The sequence below is a fragment of the Pan troglodytes genome, chromosome 1 (genome assembly GCF_028858775.2).
Source record: "Pan troglodytes isolate AG18354 chromosome 1, NHGRI_mPanTro3-v2.0_pri, whole genome shotgun sequence".
Classification (NCBI taxonomy): domain Eukaryota; kingdom Metazoa; phylum Chordata; class Mammalia; order Primates; family Hominidae; genus Pan; species Pan troglodytes.
This window is the reverse complement of record NC_072398.2, coordinates 147,116,955-147,136,484: the sequence shown is the minus strand read 5'-3', so window position 1 is coordinate 147,136,484 and position 19,530 is coordinate 147,116,955. Positions and strand designations below refer to the sequence as shown.

Genomic DNA, 19,530 nt, shown 5'->3' with positions numbered 1-19,530 from the left:
GATGCAACATTGAAGAACTTGAAAACATTATCCCAGTTACTTTAAGCCAGTAACAAAGGGACAAATACATATGATTCCACTCTTATGAGATACTGAGAGTAGGACACTCAAATTCATAGAGACACAAAATATAGTGATGGTTTCCAGGGACTGGGGAGAGGGAGGAATGAGGAATTAGTGTTTAATGGGTACACAGTTTCGCTTTTGCAGGATTAGACTTCCAGAGATGGATGGTGGTGATAGTTGCACAACAATGTGAAGTACTTGATGTCACTGAATTATACACTTAAAAATGGTTAAAATGGTAAATATTATGTTAAGTGTATTTTACCACAATTTTAAAAAGTCAGTTGGCATTCACCAAAAAGACAAAGGTGAACAAATATTAAATGAGAACAAGTGCAAAGCTACAGAAATTTGAAACTGTACCACAAAAGAGTTCTTAGAAAAGTCATTTCCAAGGCAAAGGAAAAAGAACAAGAAATGATCAGGTTGGAAAGAGATGTAAGGGCCAGCTCAAAAAGTGCCTTGTATATAATATAAAGATCAAAAAGTGCCTTGTACATAATTCTAAGGAGTTTAAACTTTATCAGACAATGTGGAAACAATCTGATCAGAGTATCAGAGCTTATAAATCTCTCTTCTGATACTGGCATCCCTCAGGGTTCTGTCCCTGCCCTTCTTCTCAAAACATACAGTCCAACTGTGTGATCTCATCCATTAGATTCAAGGGCAATCTATATATGAATATCAATCAAATAGATACCTCTATCTCCTGGGGCCCTGTATATCAAATTTTCCAGTTAACATTGTCTCAAAGCATCCCAAAATTAGCATGTTTAAAACTGAATCATCTTTCTTTTTCTATCTTCCCCCATTACTTTTCTAAGCCTCTTTCTCACCTATAATCTTCATCCCAATGAATGGCACATCATCAGACAAGTCATCCAACCCAGAAGCCTAGGAATCGTAGGAGGCACTGAATTCCCAGTACCTATTGCAGTGGTAGTGGACTCAGAATAAATGGTTATTGAATGATTTGCAGAACGACAGAATGGAAGATGCAAAATGGGATGGAGGTTAGTGCTGGAAGCAGGAAGGAAACCAGTATAATAGCCCAGGAGAAAGATAAGAAGTTTTCAGCCTTGGAGAGGAGATGGAGAAATAAAGTGATAGTCAGAAATTTGACAGGATTCAGTCGATTCATAATAAAGTCGAGTATAACTCCCAGCTTTCTAGCCTGGACTTTCATGTGAATCGTTTTGCCATTAACTTTAGCAAAGCAAACTGGATAATTACCATTGTATTGTACTTATCTATGAGCATATATATTTCCCTTTTAACAACTGAGCTACTTAAGGTGGGGAAATTTTATTCACTTTTGTATCTCTAGCTCCTAGCAAATCATAGGCTCTTTAAAAATGTCCAGTAGGCTGGGCACAGTGGCTTACACCTGTAATCTCAGCACTTTGGAAGGCCGAGGCAGGTGGATCACCTGAGGTCAGGAGTTCAAGACCAGCCTGCTCAACATGGCGAAACCCCGTCTCTACTAAAAATACAAAAATTAGCCGGGAGTGCTGGCAGGTGCCTGTAATCCCAGCTACTCGGGAGGCTGAGACAGGAGAATCGCTTGAACCTGGGAGATGGAGCTGGCAGTGAACCAAGAGCGCGCCACTGCACTCCAGTCTTTTTTGGGACTCTGTCTCAAAAAAAAAAAAAAATCCAGTAAATACATATGAGTGATTAGGTTTAACCTTTGTGGGTTGGAGGTATTTGATATTGTTAGCAGAGAAAAAAATAATAAACCCAGGAGGAACATGATCGAAGGAGAAAATAATTCAACTTGGGCAATATTGAATTTAAGTGTTAACAGAACACTATCCATTCATTCATTTATTTATTTACTTGCTCACTCACTCACTACATGTTTATTGAGTATCTATCGGACCAGGGCATCCAGGGTACATGGTCAGCAGAGAGCTGCAAATGCTGGACTAGAGCTCCAGAGTGGGTCAAAGCTAGTGAGAGGCACTCCAATCCATATTGCTACAAACATGTCAGACTCAAAAATGATGCCACAAAAGAGAGTAAGACTGACACAGAAGAAAAGAGGGCTGAGGCAAGAACACAGTGAGAAAACGACGGGTAGGGAGCAGAGTGTAAGAGAAATCATAAGAGAAGACTAAGGAATGCTCAGAGTTAAGTAAACTCAGAGACTAGTGTCAGAGAAGGCCAGTGAGGCTAAATGTTCAATGGTAGGGTAGCATTAAATGCTCATGCTGCAAGCCTGTAGCCCATGAATTAGTTGTAAATAAGGGACAGACAGGCAATTTAACTTAATTTAATTTAATCTAATTAACAAGTATTTCAGACCCAAGGATTCATGGGATTGTGAATGTCTTTTCTAGGTTCTATTTTAATGATTGTAATAGAATACTTATGGAGGAAAAAGATTCTTCTTATTAACCCAGTAAAACCATCACAGAATGATTGGATTTTCCTTTTATTAGAGAAAAAAGAACTTTTACTTGTTCTACATATAACCCTTTTCATATTTTCTTGTCTCTGAGGACCCCAAGCCTAATGTTTTAAAAAATTATTTGAATCTGTACTCAAATTGCATTCTGTCATCCAAGTAAAAAAAAGGATCAATTCTGATGCCCTCCATGTGAGATTCTGTTTTCACAGCAGTTGTGATGGAATATCCTGAACAATTTATATTCTTCTGAATTTCCTTGAGACTAAAAGCATATGTTTACAAAATGAACCTGAAAGTCATACTGTAAGCAAAGCACTGTACTAAGCACTGTGAAGCATGCAAAAGTATGTACTCTTCAACTTCAAGGAGCTTAAATCTAATTGAAAAGAAAAACCAGCTGTGCCCAGGTAAAACACCACAGAGGATAAGAGAGTAAACAAAGTGATAAGCCATATACTATGCAGACAAAAGTTCCTTCTAGAGCTCCAAGAAAGGAAAGATTCATTTTGGTCAAAAGGAAGACTTCATAATAAAAGATGGGATTTGAGTCACAAGCAATAAGGAAAGGCATTCAGAGTAGAGAACAGAATAAATAATCAATGAGAATGGGCAAGCTATGTGGGAAAAATAATGAGGCAATCAGCCTAACTAAAACAGTTTGGGTTGGAGAGAAACAGGAAATAAGATAGAACAGCAAAGGTTAAGTTATATTAGAAGCTTAGGCTACATGTTGGTAAATAGAACTCTATTTAGGTTCTTGAGCAGAAAGATAACATAATGAAAGTAAGATCATTCCCAATAGTCTGATTAAAATTAATGTTAAGTAGGGGATTTCTAGATTCACAGAACAATTCATTCTGTCCAAAATTAAAGCACTCCATAAGAAAATTAATTCTATTTAATAAATAGACAAGAATTTTCCCAGTGTTCTTAGCTCCTGCTTAAGATACTGTGATGTGCCCAGTGAAACTCAAGTCTAACACATGCACCCATGGAGCTCTCCACCCAGCTGGAGGAAGAAGGCACTTCTGAAACATAAGCCTCATTAGCATATGCTCTAAATGTTAAAAACTGTGCTAAATTCTCTGTGGAACAACACTAAGAAAGATAAAGAAAATGAATTTCTACTTTCCCTTAGTTTTAAGTCTAGAAATTTCTGACTGCTTAAACTATACATACCTCACTTTTAAAAACACCAGAACACCCCCAGATAATGTCCTGAATTGATACCATAAATGGCAACGTCAAAAGACATGCACACACAACAAAAAAACTAAACACAAGGCTTATTTAAATAATAATAGTAAACTTTCATGCAAAAAACATGTATAGGCATATTGTTTGGAAACATCTTAAATTTAAAAATTGCTTGGAAGCATACCATAACTCTGCTAGAACTCTTGAATGACAATTAAATAAATTGAAATCATAAAATCACTGAGCTTAAATCACCTCAGAGGCCCTTTAATCCAATACTCTAAGCTCTGTTGGAAAATTTCTAATGACAGGTAACTCACTATTTCAGGAAGTGTTTCAGTCAAACATCTAAAAAATTCATTTTGTAATGAGCCAAAAGCTTTTCCCACATAACAGCATTTCAAATATTTGAATCCCATGATTATGTACACTGCAACCAGCCCTACATCCCTACCAGCCAAGTCTTTTCTCAAATTTTACTTGCCTCTCTAAATGGAAAAGTTAACTCTCACTAAACAACTGCCTCTCTTTTTTATTTACATGGGGAGCATGATGTAATGGGAAGACCTCTGGAGAGAAAGTTAGGAAATCCATGTTTGAGTTTTTTTTTTAATTTCCTGAATGAACTCTTTGTGCTTTAGTTTCTTCTTATAAGATGAGGAAGATAATCTAGAGGGTCTCTTAAAGTATTTACCAATTTAATCTTGTACTCTATATTAAATAATTATACCTACATTGAAATTTAACCTCATTTACTGCAGGTACAGACTGTTGCCTGGGAAGCAGGAAAAGCAGTATACAGGAGTAGGGGGGAAAGATTTTTTTTTAACTATATGAGTTTAAAGAATAGATGGAATCAAGAAATGAAAAATACAAAATGGATGCAACCAAGAAATGAAAAATACAAAATGGATGGAATCAAGAAATGAAAATTATAAAATATAAAAATAAATATACTATTCTGAAAAGCCAATTTTATGTATAAATGATTAATCTATGTCAAATGTGGAGATAAATGTCCAAAAGATAGAGAAAATATTTTACCTTACCTTATGTTTAGTAGCTTCAATGCATTTAGCAGCACTCCCCTTTTTACATCATAGTCTATTTTCTGATCAGTTCCAAAGCTTGGGGCTCGGTTAATCTGAAATTTACAAAGAAGACAATATTGGAAGGTAAATAAATATTCAATACATATTTGTTAATCCAATGTGGGATCTCTAGCCAGTAGAACAACTCTACATTAAACCTCATGGCTTTACATGGCAGATGGCCCAGTTGTTATTGCCACATCTCCATTCTGCATCACCCTAGGTCAACAAATTGCAAGGGATTGACTATTAGCACCATCTCCTTCCCACGGCTGCCTTAGTTCAGGAGCTTTACTGTCAGTATAGGCTGGCCTCTCCCTCCATTCCACTCTCTCCACTACCCCATGCAATTTAGGTTTTTTAAGTTTAGGAAAGTTAAGAGTGATTTAGCCTAACAAAAAGGAAATAGTGATATTCATGTTACCAACACAGTAATAATTATATCAACACAATAATAATTATATACATCTATATATTTAAAATATGGAAACTATCAGTGCTCCCTTTTCACTGCCTCAGATCTTCAGGAATTCATTAAGATGAAAAATAAAACAGCTGGAGTGTTTGTTTTTGTCTTTGTTGAGTCTTGTTACTATTGTCATTGTTATAAAAATATAACTGGAATAGCTGATGTTTAAGAAAATTTCTTAATCAGTTAAATCAGTTGGTTAGAACACTGCTGAGTTCAACACAACAGCTTAGCTTCTTGACCACCAACTAATCCCTTAGGCTATCTCAAACATATGTATATATGCTACTAGTCACAGTTATACACATCTGTCACCACAAGAGACAAAACAATTGAAAGCATGCATTCCACAACTTGCACCTGAAGAAATATCACATTATAATCAAGAAATTACCCAGGAATACAACATCTTTAATTAGAAATGTGTCACAGGTTCACCGCAGAAAAATAAGTAAAAATAAGGAAAACAAATAACAAAAGATACCTGTAATCCCACTACTTAACACTTAGTGTCGTGTTAACCGTTTGGTAGATAGTATTCCAGATATTTTCTATGTATACATATTTAAAATATTCATTTTACCTTCCAAATGCATGTCTATACTAACCATACTTTATTTTACATTCCAAGCTTTTCTCTTAATAATGTATCATGAAAATCTTTCGTCATGCCATCATTTTGATGGATGCATGGTACTCCTTTTATAGAGATATGCCATGTTGTACTTTGATTCCTTTGTTGATTTCTGATTTAAAAGGTGATGGACACATTCCTTTATTTGTGATATAGTCTCAAGGAGAAGGAAATAGCTTGAAAACGGCAATAACATCCATTTATTATAGGTCAATTTGAGAAAGGGAGTTCATTAATCTATTACGAAAGCTCTAAGCATTTCCCTTTGCAAGTGCAAAGAAAGGGTAAAGTAATATATTTTATGGGAGAAAAGTTTCAACCATACTGATTCAAATTTCTGGAGTTTATAATACAACTAATGACAGTGTTGCCACTATATGTGACATGGTTATAAACTAAACCAGACATTAAAGAACTGATGAGTCAGTGGTTCATTGGCATGTTATCTGTCTTTGTAGAATTCCTCAGAGTTTCCATTCCAAATTTCAGTGTGGAATTGTGCCAGGCATATCCCTCCTCCAGGATGGTACTGAGGTCTTGGTATAAAGCCATCTCAGATCTCAATCTCTCTCTCTCTCCTTACCTATTTCAAATTTTTCCCTCTACTATAAGATAAATTGGTCTGTGAAGAGGTATACCCACACAAGATAAACTATTAATAATATGTGGAAAGGCAGGAAACCTTTTTCAATTTAGGTTTTCATTCAGGGTTGTTCTTGTTTTTTTTTTTTAAGTTTTATGAGAAAGGTAAAGAAAAAAATAAAAGAAAAACCACAAATGGCTGACAGAAGAAACTAAAAATTAGTGTTCCACCCAGCCAAAATTCTCCTCTATAATGAGATGATTTATTTGGTTCTCATTTCCTACCCCAATTCTAAAACAGACAAAACATAGATGTTAAAGTCTCAAAATTCAACAGCTTGTAAATGCATTAAGAAATGAAAATTATTATAAAATATATATTAGTAAACACTATTTTCAACTGTCCTAAAAAGTTTTATCAAAACAATCACTTTTTCCACAAATTAAAGTATCCATAATAGCTTCTGTGCTCCTAAGTTAGTGCTGTTCCCTCTGCACCACAGCCTTTCCCCACCGCTACTTTATCTCTCTCAGCCCCAAGCCCCTACCCCAACCTTCTGTAGCCCTACAAACTTTGCTCAGGTGTTTCTTCTGTAAAGATTTTTTTTAACTCTCCGATACACACAGGTACACAGAGATATTAATCATGCTATTGTTTTTGTCATTTCCCTTTTACCTACTAGTACTTATAACTATTACCATAAAATGCACATCTGAATAATGGCTACACCAGGGCAAGTATTCTGTCTTCTTGTATTCCCACCATCTAACACAATGACTATAACTTAGTAGGTTCCTGTTTAATTTAAGAGTACTTAAAACTACTGGTGGTATCTTCATACTCCACCAAAGTTCCACGTTTTTCCTAAAAAAATGTTTTCTACTTATGAAAATTTGTGCAATTCTGCCACTAGCAATCAGTCCCTGAAATTATTCTGGTTAACTAAAAGTTATCACATACCCAGAAGCACCTTCTACCTTATTCCACTTGATGGCGCCAAAAGGTTTTTAACAATGTATATTAGCCCCACTAAAATATCAGCAGGGAGCAAAACACAAGGCAAGACTGAAGATTCTTTTAACTGTTTTAATATAACAAATGTTCATTATTCACAGCTCTTGGTTATTGTGGAGTGTTTTAATGGTTCTGATTGATCTAGAAACAACGAAGGAAAGAGTAAAGAATGAAGAAACATTCATGCAAACAATGGTTATTTTGAATCTTTTAAAATCCAGAATTCAACCATTCAGTCAATTCTGATTTAGCAAGCTAATGGAAAGCTCTAGTGAAGCAAATGTTTCTTCTAAAAAGGTAACTAAGATATCTATAAAGTCATTATTTCCTACTATCCTCCTTATGCATGTGCCTTCACTTTTTCCCCACTCCATCAATGACAAAAGAAAAGTAACAGGGGCAGAAGACGATATAGCTAAGAACAGGAAAGGACTGCTGCAGAAAAAGTAAGAAATCTAAAGAAAACTTCAGGCCTTAGCAAGATGAAGGGTCCATAGTGCATAGTCAAGTGTTTTCATATCCAAGGAACGGAGGAAGCAAAGGATAAGTAAAACTTCCTCACATTTATCTTATCTCTAAGACTCAGGCTGGAGCAAAATATGAACATCCAACAGAGAGAACTGCATTTCCTTGGAGACACAATACATGTTATTGTTTAAAGTAGATGTGACCACACAGAGGCGTGCGCGCACACACACACACACACACACACACACAATCTTTGGCCCTCAAATTAGAAAAGTGTCATTTCTTTGAAATGTATTTTTAGTATCTTCATCTCACCTACCACTCATTCAATTTGCTTATGCAAACCTTGATATTATACACACAACTTCTAACTTATAAATCACTAACAAAAAGAGAGATACTTGATTTAAAATGAAAGGTAGTGGTTGACTACATCTTCTACAGCAATATGTTCCTGATTAAGTTTCCAAAACATGATATTTAAGCAGCCATGAGAAGGTGTGTAAACCCAGATCAAGGAGCTTAAAGGGAACTGCTGGATGGGATCTTCTGGACCACGTGACTTCTAAGGTTTCTTCTGGGTAATATAAATATAATTAGCAGGAAAAAATATAAAAATTGTCAACAGAGGTAATTTTTACTTTCTCCTTTTTACTATTCTGTATGTGTTACATGACCTTTTATCATCAAAGAAAAATAATGGTAACTCTCACCCTACCAGGGACTGGCAGCAAACCTGAAGGCATACAGTTGACAGTCTCCCTGAGGGAAGCCCCAGGTATATAACATGGCCTTAAAGGAGAAATTTACCACCTGGGGTATCGAATACTGAATACTGATTAATGAACCAATTGGAGCCTCTCGGAGAGTCTGAAGGGGAGACACACTGAAGGCAAGATCCTGAAGCCCAGGCACCCACAGAGAGGAGAGACACTATCCAGAACTCATGATGTGGTAGAAGCCAGGAGGCTGAGAAAATAGTACAGCAAGTAAGCAACACATCAGTAAAAGCACCTCCACACTTCAATCCCAAATACCTGGCCTAGAAACTCAGTTGATGCTAATTTGGGAAAAGTAATATCAAACACTGTGATTCATTCTTAGAACTGTTCTAGTCCCTGAATTTTTATCCTCTTCTTCCCACTTATTCCATTCAGGCTTCATTCTGGACAGTTAATGGGACAACTGTGTTAAGTACACATTTTTAAAGCATTTATTTTAATACGTAAGGACAGTGATAACTCTTCTTTTTTCTTAAAGAATGCCTTACCTCCAGAAGCCATGGCTTTAGTTTTCTATCCAACAAAATATCAAATCCCAGGACTTCAAAGCAGACACTTTCGCTTCCTGGAGGTTGACCAGGTCTACACATTCGATAGGCATGCAGGACATGAGGTTCTGCTACAATCAGGGTCTTTACCACCAATTCCTATAAGATTGTGATAAAAGAGGTGAAAATGCCTTTGTATCTCATTTCATATGTGCAAATATAACCGGGGCCCACAAACTGGCAGCCTGGCCAAGTTTACAAAGCTCTGTGGCATCTAGCCCCTGCCACTGCTCTGACTTCATTCTTCACTCTTACCCCTGCCCACTGCACTCCTCACGCTTGCTTTGGGTTCCTCAAGTAAGTGACACTTCTTCCTATCTTAAGTCCTTTGAGTTAGCTGTTCCCTCTTGTGGAATAATCTTTCCCCTATATTCCCAAGTCTGGCTCTTAGACATTCAGAGAGGCCTTCCTAACCCTCAAGTTAAAAGCAGCCACCCTTCATTTCTTACTGCACCACTACACACAGCATATAACAAGCTGATATTTTTCTTTTTACATTAGAGAAGGGTCCTTGTCTGACTTATTTATAACACCATTCCCAGTGCCTACAATAGTAGCTGGCATTTAGTAGATATCCAAGTAAATCTACTACTTCGTAAACAAGTAAAACAAAGCTGATAAATGTGGTTTCTATATGTTAAAAACAAGTAAGGTAGGAGCATACGCTAGCCCCATCCAGAAGAGATGAGGGTGACAGGAAGGAAAAATTCCAAGGAGAGTAAATTATTTCACAAACACCAGTATAGAAACTCCACTTAGATAAAGGCTGAAAGGGCTGGAAGACAAAATCTTGAGAGTTGAGTTTCTTTATTCAGTGATGATTTTGTAGTGTATAAGTTTTATCTGAGAAGACTGTTACCAATTAAAAGACTGGCTCTCAATATTTTCTGACAGAAAACACATAATACTACTAGGGTGAGTTATTAACCCTAATTTTTAAAAAGTTGTTTTACTGAAGTTTCAGAATAAGCTGTAGGAGAAAAGCTGTCTCATTTATTTTTGCTCAGAAGACACTGTCATTTTAACTCCCTCTCTACAGGTATAGGCAATAGAAAAAGACAGTTAAGAACCTGGCTCTAAAATAGGCTTCTTATGTTTCTTCCTGGCTTTGTAACTTGTTAGCTGTGCAACCTCAGTCATGTTGCTTAAACTTTGTGTGTCTCATTTTTCCTAAATATAATCTGCAAAAGGTTAATGTAAGAAAACAATGAGATTCCATGTAAGACTCTTAGCATAGAGCCCAGAGTACTATTATTGTTACTGTTACTCTATCATTCCTCTAGAATTCCACCTTATATATCAGGTTAGACTCAAATATTCCACTACCTGGTGGAACAATATTTATTATATGGGTGATAAAAGGGAAGACAGAAGTTAACCTCACTGTTACCCAGAACCACAATCCAGTTTATATTTGGGAATAAGTATCAGATGTCCCATGAGAGGCTGTTTTCAAAAAATTTTGTTCAAGGTTAACAAATTCATGACAGCACCATAGCATATAAAATAAAAGACAAAAAGCCACTTTATATAAATCTTCACCAATATTACTGAAACCACTTGAGAGCAGAAAAAGTTAAAACTTTGACTGATAAGTATCTGTATGGAACAGTACGGGCTGAGAGAGGGGGTGGGGACTGATTATTAATCAACAGACCCTGAATTACAAATCTGTGTTTTTGCTACGTAGAAAATAACCTGCTTTTAGATTGTAAAGGCAAGTTTTCAGTAGATGTGAAAATGAGGAGTCATATAAACAAACACAAATGAAATTCCACTACTGTTTTTGAGAATTTACAACATAATATCACTGCTTTAAAACGTGATTTGTAGATTTATACCTTAGGTATACAAAAAGCAGTAAGGATAGTTTTTTTTAATGATTATACTCATTTTTAATCTCCATGGCTTGATTTTCTACTGATTTTTATTATTGACCAGAACAAAAGTACAGAGCTCTGTTCTTCACGGAAGGTATTGATGAATGCTGCTTTTTATATATTGATAGTTACCTTTTAGAGAAATTGCCCCCCAAAAAGAGGTTATTAAAAATAAGTTATAAATTAAATTCAGGGAATTTGTAAACTAAGACATCAAGATAAAAATTTACTGCATAATTGCTTTCTCCACCTCGTCCTGTCATTCTCTTTTTATATTATCCCATTGATTCACCTTAAACAGTTATCTATATAAAGTATAACAATTCTTAATAAAGACAGCCAATTTTCAAATAATTACATAAATGCAGACAGGTGTTTGACAAGATAATTAAAATAAAAGTACTTGAAAAGCTAGATTTATTAACTGATTGTTTATAGATGATTAATATGCATTCTAACTAACATAGCCAAGAATGATGCAAAATTTACCCACCTATAGACAAGACCATGAAATGTGTCAGAGATTAATAGGCCCACATTGGCTATGTTTGGGTCATATCTAAAAATTATACTTAACGTTCTAACAGAAAGTTAATTTCCATATCCTCTCATTAGTATTAGTCTTGCTCATTTACCTTCTCTTAATTCAATTGTGTAGGAAAAAACGCCACTTAAAACCAATACACGTAAAGCTAGTGACCCTCATTATTCTCCCTGATTCTCTCTATACATGCCTCACCAAAGCAGCCCAACAGGTTCTACCTTTTCACAGACATGTCCCCAAAGAGCCAAATCCAAATGAGGGTTACAAATGTGTACAGAAAAAAAAGAATGCCAGAGGGTATATAAAACTTTCTTGGTCCCACTGAGCAATAGACCAATGCATTGAATTATCATCAGATGGAAGATAGTATGATCTTCCATCAATGAACTATGGTCCAAAATTAATGAATTTTACCATTTTGATGCTTCTGACTCACTATGATAGTAAACTGTCATTAGAATGGTTTTTGGAATGTCCACAAAATTAGCCTTGAGAAAATAATTACATAAACAAATAAATGCAGCATTGTTATGATCCAATTTCTCATTTACATGCATTCCATCTCTCAGGAAGCTCTAACTGAAAGTTAACAAATTGGTGGATATCTGACCAAATCCAGATGACATTTTTGTTAGAGTCCCAACATTTTTAAAATTTTTGAGTCCATTGCCAACATTTAAAATCATTTATGTCATTTATGTCATTTACACATAATTTATCAACAAATTAGAAGAATGAGCCCCACTGGGCCTAAAATATCACTGGCACCAATAAGCTGCTGCTGAGTGGTGGCTACCTCCTTCAGACCTCTCCTGACTTTCAAATTATCACAGTTCCCAGAACATCCTAGTTTCTTCTATCCAGAGACCACTTCAATCCTTCTTACTTGTCTGACACCTAAGGACCTTTGGATTTATGGCCTGTGATATAGAAAGTAAGATAAAAATGTCAACAAACAGAATAAACAAAGGATAGAGTCATGTGCCACATAACAGCATTTTGGTGTACAATGCATAGCATATTCAACAGAGGTCACATAAGATTATAACACTGTATTTTAGTGTACCTTTTCTATGTTTAGATATACAATCTTTACCATTGTATTACAATCGCCTACACTATTCAGTACGGTAATTTTTTTTTTTTTTTTTGAGACCAAATCTTGCTCTGTTGCCCAGGCTGGAGTGTAGTGGCACAATCTTGGCTCACTGCAACCTACACCTCCTGGGTTCAAGCAATTCTTCTGCCTCAGCCCCGAGTAGCTGGGATTACAGGAGCGCGCCACCACATCCGGCTAATTTTTTATATTTGTGGTAAAGACAGGGTTTCACCATGTTGGCCAGGCTGGTCTCGAACTCCTGACCTCAAGTGATCCACCTGCCTCAGCCTCCCAAAGTGGTGGAATTACAGGCGTGAGCCACTGTGCCTGGCCTAGTACAGTAATGTTTTGTACAGGTTTGTAGACTAGGAGCCACAGGCTATACCATATACAGGCTATACGATAGCCTAGGTGTGTAGTGGGCTATTCCTGTTCTAGGTTTGTGTAAGTACAATCTGTGATGTCTGCACAATGACAAAATCACCCAAGGATGCATTTCTCAGAAAGCATCGCTGTTGTTAGGCAGCGTGTGGCTGTGTAATGATCTGATTTTTTTCTCTCTGGTCCTCTCAATTATAGGGAACCAAGTTCAATCAACTCTTAATGAACTTTCATGGCCTGACAATGCTTCAAATTATTGCTGAGGAAAGACTGTTATAATTGTGGAATGGCATAATCTTACTGAAATATCACTCCAAAACTTAGCAACATCATGTTGATTTGCTTGAAGGAATTCTGTAAACCATTTGATGGAACGTTTGCTGCCTTTGTTCTCAGTTTCATCCCGTTCAAAATGCTCATTATGCTTGTTCACGGAGTAGTTTGTCAGATGCATGTATAACTGGGTCTGTAACAAGTAAGAACCAAAGTTGTTACCACCTATGACATCCTAGAACTGCGAAGTTTCAGAGGAAAAAAAGACACTCAAAGACTAAAGAAAGTTTTAAAGTTTAAACTACATAGATGAACAATCTCATGATTATTTAGATAATATCCCAATTAAATGGAATGGCACACTTCCCTTAAAAGGGTTGAGAATGTAGTCATCTACAGAGTTACTTTACATATTATTCGAAATATATCTACCATTAAAAAGTATCAAATTAATAAGAATATAGAGTAATTAAAATGTGAAACTACATATTGCTAAGCAAGAAAAATGATCTGGGTTTGTTCTTGTTAATTTGTTTGTTTTCAATGTTTTTGGCTCTGAGAGTTTTCACTCAAATCTGTTTTGGGAAAGGAATTTTCTGAGAGAGCATTCTATGGCTTTTCAAAGAAAAATAAAAAATGAAAACTCAAGTAAGTAACATAAGCCAAGAGGCAGGACTACCAAACACAACCTCTGCACACCCATACTGACTGAGAGGCCCCTTTAGCTCGGTACCACAGTGCACTTAGAGTCAGCAGACAGAATGCACCACATAATACTGTGCAGGTGTACAGTACCGTATCGTCCTCCATACTGGAGCTCTATGTTTTTGTCTCTTTATGATCTTACATTTGTTGATACTATTTTCCTTAAATAAACTTGAAAAAGAATCCAAAATTTAAAACTCCTCATAATTGTCAATTAATATATATCTAATGGCTTTTTATCAAGCTAGCACAAGCATTCATAAAAATCTATCTTTAATTCCTACCCTCCTCATGATCCTAAAGATTACTTGAGACAGCAATGTTACATCACAATTAAAATATACTTCATTCACATTATTATTATTTTGATTTGTTAATAGCCAACTATATTCATGTCATATTTTATTTTTGCTGCAGTTCCTTAGGCCTATGGTATTGAAATTTTTGAAGCAAGAAGGCAGAAATGATAATTTGAGGTACATGCTGTTTATTAATCTATGTGCCTACCACTGATTAAGAATTTATTTTTTTCATTCATTAAACAATATTTAAGGAACACCTATCTGCAGCAATCTCTGCTGGGCACTGCGGATACAAAGTCAACAAAATAAACAACAGTCTCTATCCTTATGAAACAGGAAAAGTTTTAAATTAAATGATACTTAAAAGAAAAAGCATAAATCTTATGCTTACCTAATTTTAAGTGCTTAATTTAAAGAAAAAGGAAATTAATCAAGCTGAAGCATTTCCTGGTTTCCAAAATACAAATTTTCTTTAACTTTTAAAAAAGAGGTTTGGAAAATAATTTTGTAAGGAAGTCTTTACTTGGCATGACTTTCTTAAAATTAATAACACTAATAAAAACACTAGTATTCTAGTGAAAAATTAAGTAAGGGAACTTTGCATTTTTCTTAAACAGTATCTTTGTAAACAGATTGGAAATTCCACAACTTCACATTTACCTTGACAAAAATAGACATCTAAGCAGTTCACTGCCAGTTAGTCATTTGCAAGAAATAGAAGCGAAAGCAGCTATGAACCATATAGCAATCTGCAAGGAGTGAAAATAATATAACCATAGCCCACCCTGTTTTTCAGCGTGTAGGCTTGATATAATAAATTGGTGTACACAAAATTTTTCAAGGATTGGCCAACCACTACATTGGTAGCAAAAAAACGAATGTTTATTATATTTCAATGTTTGAAATTCTGTCTTATAATCTCCTTATATGTAGTTTATGAACATTTAATTCTTATAGAAATAATACAGCTCAATATAAAATACATGCTCACTATTTTAAAAATTTGAAATAGGAAGAAGGAAAAAATATGTAGTAAGCTGCCGTCCAGAAACGCCCAATGAGAGCACTTTGGTTTAATTCTTCTAGTCTTTTTTCTAAACTTACCTTTTACATAACTGTGGTCTCACTTTACAGACACTTCTGTATTTCACTTTTTAATATTTTCATATCTCAACCTAGAAATTCAATCATGAAATTCTAGAGATATATGAGTGATACTGACACTGCAGTATGAGAACATCCTTTTTCTATATATGTAAAAACCAAAGCCTGGAGCTTACGTGATTGAAGAGGACATAGCAAAATGAGACCTAGAGGCCACATTTCCTTTCTCTCAATCTCTCTTTGAGATTAATCCCACTGGACTTAAGATAATTATATACACATAGGACATTAGAATAAAGCACTTTATCATCCAAAAGAGCTTCCAAGTCTTATTCTTTCCAATACTATAAAAAGATCACTCCCACCTTACATATATATAATCCACTCTTACCCATGCCAATTATTTAAATTATAATCTATGTATTGACAAGTCTCAAATTATGTTTGTAGCTCAGAAATGTCTTCTGAACTTCAAACTTATACTGTACAACCAAATGCCTACAGAACAGATACATTTGGAGGTCACATAGGCCTTTAAACTGAATACATCTGCTTTCCACAAAACCTTTAATAGTTCCTGTATTCCCTTATCACAATGAGTAATACACCATCCATCAGATGTCAGAAACCTGAGTTTTATTCTTGATTTCCCTTTCCCTTGATCTCATTCCACAAATCCAACCTGTGACCATATTATATCAATGTTAACCATGTTATCTTAAATATATCTCAAATCCATGCTCTTATTCTTGGTCCAGACCCACTGCTACTATTTCAATTTAAGTCCTTTTTCCTTCCATATATGGTCAGACTAGAATACAACTTTACACATTATTCAAAATATATGTAACTTCTTGTCTCTCTTACTCTAATCATTCCCATCCATCTCCACCCCCATCTCACATTCCAGACCAGGGGACCATTCCTTCTTTCATTTGTGTAAAACCTTTCAATCCTTCCTTTTATCTTAAGTTAAATTCTAAAATCCTAGACAAGGCCTACAAAGCCTTAAGAGATCTGGCTTCTAGGACTCACCATCCTCATCTCTGAACAGCCACTCCTTCTTATTCTATACTTTAGCCAAACTGACCTTGTCTGCTTTCTCCAGACATGCCATACTCTGTCTTACCTCTGAGCCATTCTTTTGCCTGGAGCTCCATCCAACACTACCCTATGCCTGAACCTGGCTAACTCCTCATTATTCAGATTTCAATTTATACAACACTCCCTCTCTAACCTTTATCTCCAACTGGGCTATGTGCCCCTGCTATGCACTGCCACAGCACCCTCAGTTTCTTAAACCATCACACTTACCATCAGATATTATAATTGCTTATTTTATTTTCTGCCTCCCCACTAGACTGTTGCTTCTGTGAAGTCAAGCACTGTATCTGTCTGGTCATTGTTTTTCCAAAACTAGCACAGTGCCCAGAATGTAGTAGAGTTCAAACATTACTTGGTGATTGGCTTTATCTAGACCATATAACCTTTAATAATGTTTCTTTCTTTTAACTTCTTTTCCTATGAAAAGTTTGACAGTTTCCTTATTCTTCCTTTGCCAGGTTTACAACATTTTTCATTTTATTGAACATAGTACCATTTATGATCAGCCATTATTTAATGTTGAAAAAATGACCGCAGTTAATGGAGTTAATTGTGTGCATAATATTAGGGGAAAACAATAACCAGGTATTTGACAAATTGGGAAACAATTAATTGTAATTTTAACTACAGTTAGGTAATTCCAAAAATAGGTTTAGAGGTTAACTAAAGTTTAAGTATGCATAATAAATTATAATTTAACTTTCATAAGCTACAAATTACAGTAATTATTTTCATGATAAATTATAGCTAGAACTTTTATAAATATGTTATGGCTGCACAAAAAAAGTCTTAATGAAAAAATATCTACACAAAGCTCCATTTAATAGGCTTTAAAATGCACACTGAAACTGTTCATTTGTCTCAACTTCACATTGGTCAATGTAAGTTGACAGCCTTCCTTCTCTTTTATTGCAACAGAAATTAATAACTACTTTCTGATAACTTTTGCTTTTTCCTTTTCATATACTTTCTCCCACATTCAACATGTTCACACCCTACATGTTATACAAAGCCTGCTCAAATGCCACCTCCTCCATGAGAAGCTGAACACAAACTGTCTCAACACAGCTCCAAAACAATCTGTACTTCTCCATTGCATGTTAGTATTATTTATAATATAGTCATTTCTATACAGGACCACTGCACACAGATGTTTGCTTTGAAATCCAGCCTTGTGCTCACAGCATCCAGAGAGGGTAATTTTTCCCAATTAGCCTTCAATTAGCAGATGCCTTTATTTTCTAATGTCCACAAAGCTGCCTGTAAGTTAAAAGCAATCTTATTTATGTACACAATTCTTCCAGACCACAAAAACCTGAGAGGAGGAACTTTCATTCATACAATCTATATGCCTAATGGATGTTTTAAAAAGTATATGTTGACAAATGAATGAAAACATAAGCTCTGTCTGGTATCACTTACCAAATTGGACTCATTAGGTGGAATGTACTTCTCTGTACCCATTCGCACAAGCCCATCATGGTAGAGAAATATTTTTAGTGGATCACACGATGTAACCAGAATATAAATTCGTAAGTCAAACTTGTAACCTTCCATTAGGAAAGGCTTTTCAATGTATTCTTGAACAATCAAATGATCCTGAGATGGAAGTTTGTCACCATTTCTTATCAAAGAAATCCTATGTTTAAAGAAAAAAATTAAAAGAATGATTTGACATAGAGCAAGATGTTTAAAAAGTTATAGATATACTCAAATGGAAAATAGTGGAGTAAGGGACTCCAAAAGTCTGTCCCTCCACAAAAGCAATGAAGAGCAAAAGAAATTATAGGAATCAACTTTTTGTAACCCCAGAAACTAAGCAAAGGCTTGCAGCAAATGGAATACTTAACTAAGAAAAAAACAGCTGGATCTGTGTCAAAGAGCTTTGTAACATTTTAAGTTAATCTAGTCTCGCCATCCACTCCCAGCTCAGCAGCAGCCTTGAAGAGCCTCATTTTCAATACCAGTACTGGTCCTGGAGGGGGTAGAATGGGCTATTCTTACGGTTGGTTGTTTTGACCTGTCTGGTGGCTTCCTGGAGGACCTCAAAGGGCTTGCTTTTAGCTTGCCTAACTTGGAACTTTACCAGTGCTGAGGCAACTACTTTCAGAGATAATTGTTGGAAACATTTAAAGGCAAATGTATTAGTCACTACTGTCTAGGTTGTCTAGGGCAACAGTTGGGCAGACAATAGACCAATTAAAAAGACTGGGAGGAAGGGCTGAGCAATGAGACTCTTTGAAACTTTGAAAAGCTCTGACATATTCCTGGGAATCTAGACGACCAGTTACATGCCCAAGGTTAGAAGCATGCTCAAGAAAGACCCGAGAAGGCCCTAAGCTGTCCCCTCTGGCTAACCATCAGACTCTGTACAAGCAGGAAGTTAAGGCTAAGGCAGAGTTGTAAATTATTTGTTTGCATGTTAAAGGCATGTCCCAACAATCACGCACACACAGCCATCTACAAAAATTGGGAGCTTTTTTGTTGTTTGTTTTGTTCTGTTTAAGGAAATCTCTGTCCAATTATTAGCTGACCACTGAGCTAACAGAACAGGAACTTCAGTGGCCATACACAGCAAAGAACACAGACTACAACTACTACAATGAGCTGCAACAACAAATTGCGTAGAGGGGGAGAGTCTAATTTCTAGAATTGCTATAGTATAATACTCAAAATGTTCGGATTTCAACAAAATATTATGAGGCATGCAAAGGAAAAAGAAAGTATGGCCCAAATACAGGGAAACTATCAATTAATAGAAACAGTTGTGAGGAAGCCCAGACATTGGGTTTACTGGATAATCAACTATTTAAAATTTGTTCAAAGAGCTAACAGAAACCATGTACAAAGAACTGAAAGAAACTATGAGAACA

The 19,530-nt window shown here is 35.7% G+C and overlaps 1 protein-coding gene across 7 annotated transcripts in view; it reads right to left on the bottom strand.

Moving 5' to 3' along the window:
• TTLL7 (tubulin tyrosine ligase like 7) overlaps positions 1 to 19,530 on the bottom strand; it is a 134,108-nt gene that overhangs the window by 59,616 nt on the left and 54,962 nt on the right. For all 7 annotated transcript variants that reach the window (XR_010153431.1, XR_001707388.4, XM_016921418.4 and 4 more), the window contains 4 exons: positions 18,080 to 18,296; positions 13,471 to 13,635; positions 9,206 to 9,364; positions 4,726 to 4,820 (listed from right to left, as the gene is read on the bottom strand). Coding sequence is in view for 5 of the 7 variants with exons in the window: in XM_016921418.4 (XP_016776907.1) it covers positions 4,726 to 4,820; positions 9,206 to 9,364; positions 13,471 to 13,635; positions 18,080 to 18,296 (636 nt within the window). In the remaining 2 variants the exon portion in view is untranslated. The remainder of the gene's footprint in view (positions 1 to 4,725; positions 4,821 to 9,205; positions 9,365 to 13,470; positions 13,636 to 18,079; positions 18,297 to 19,530) is intronic.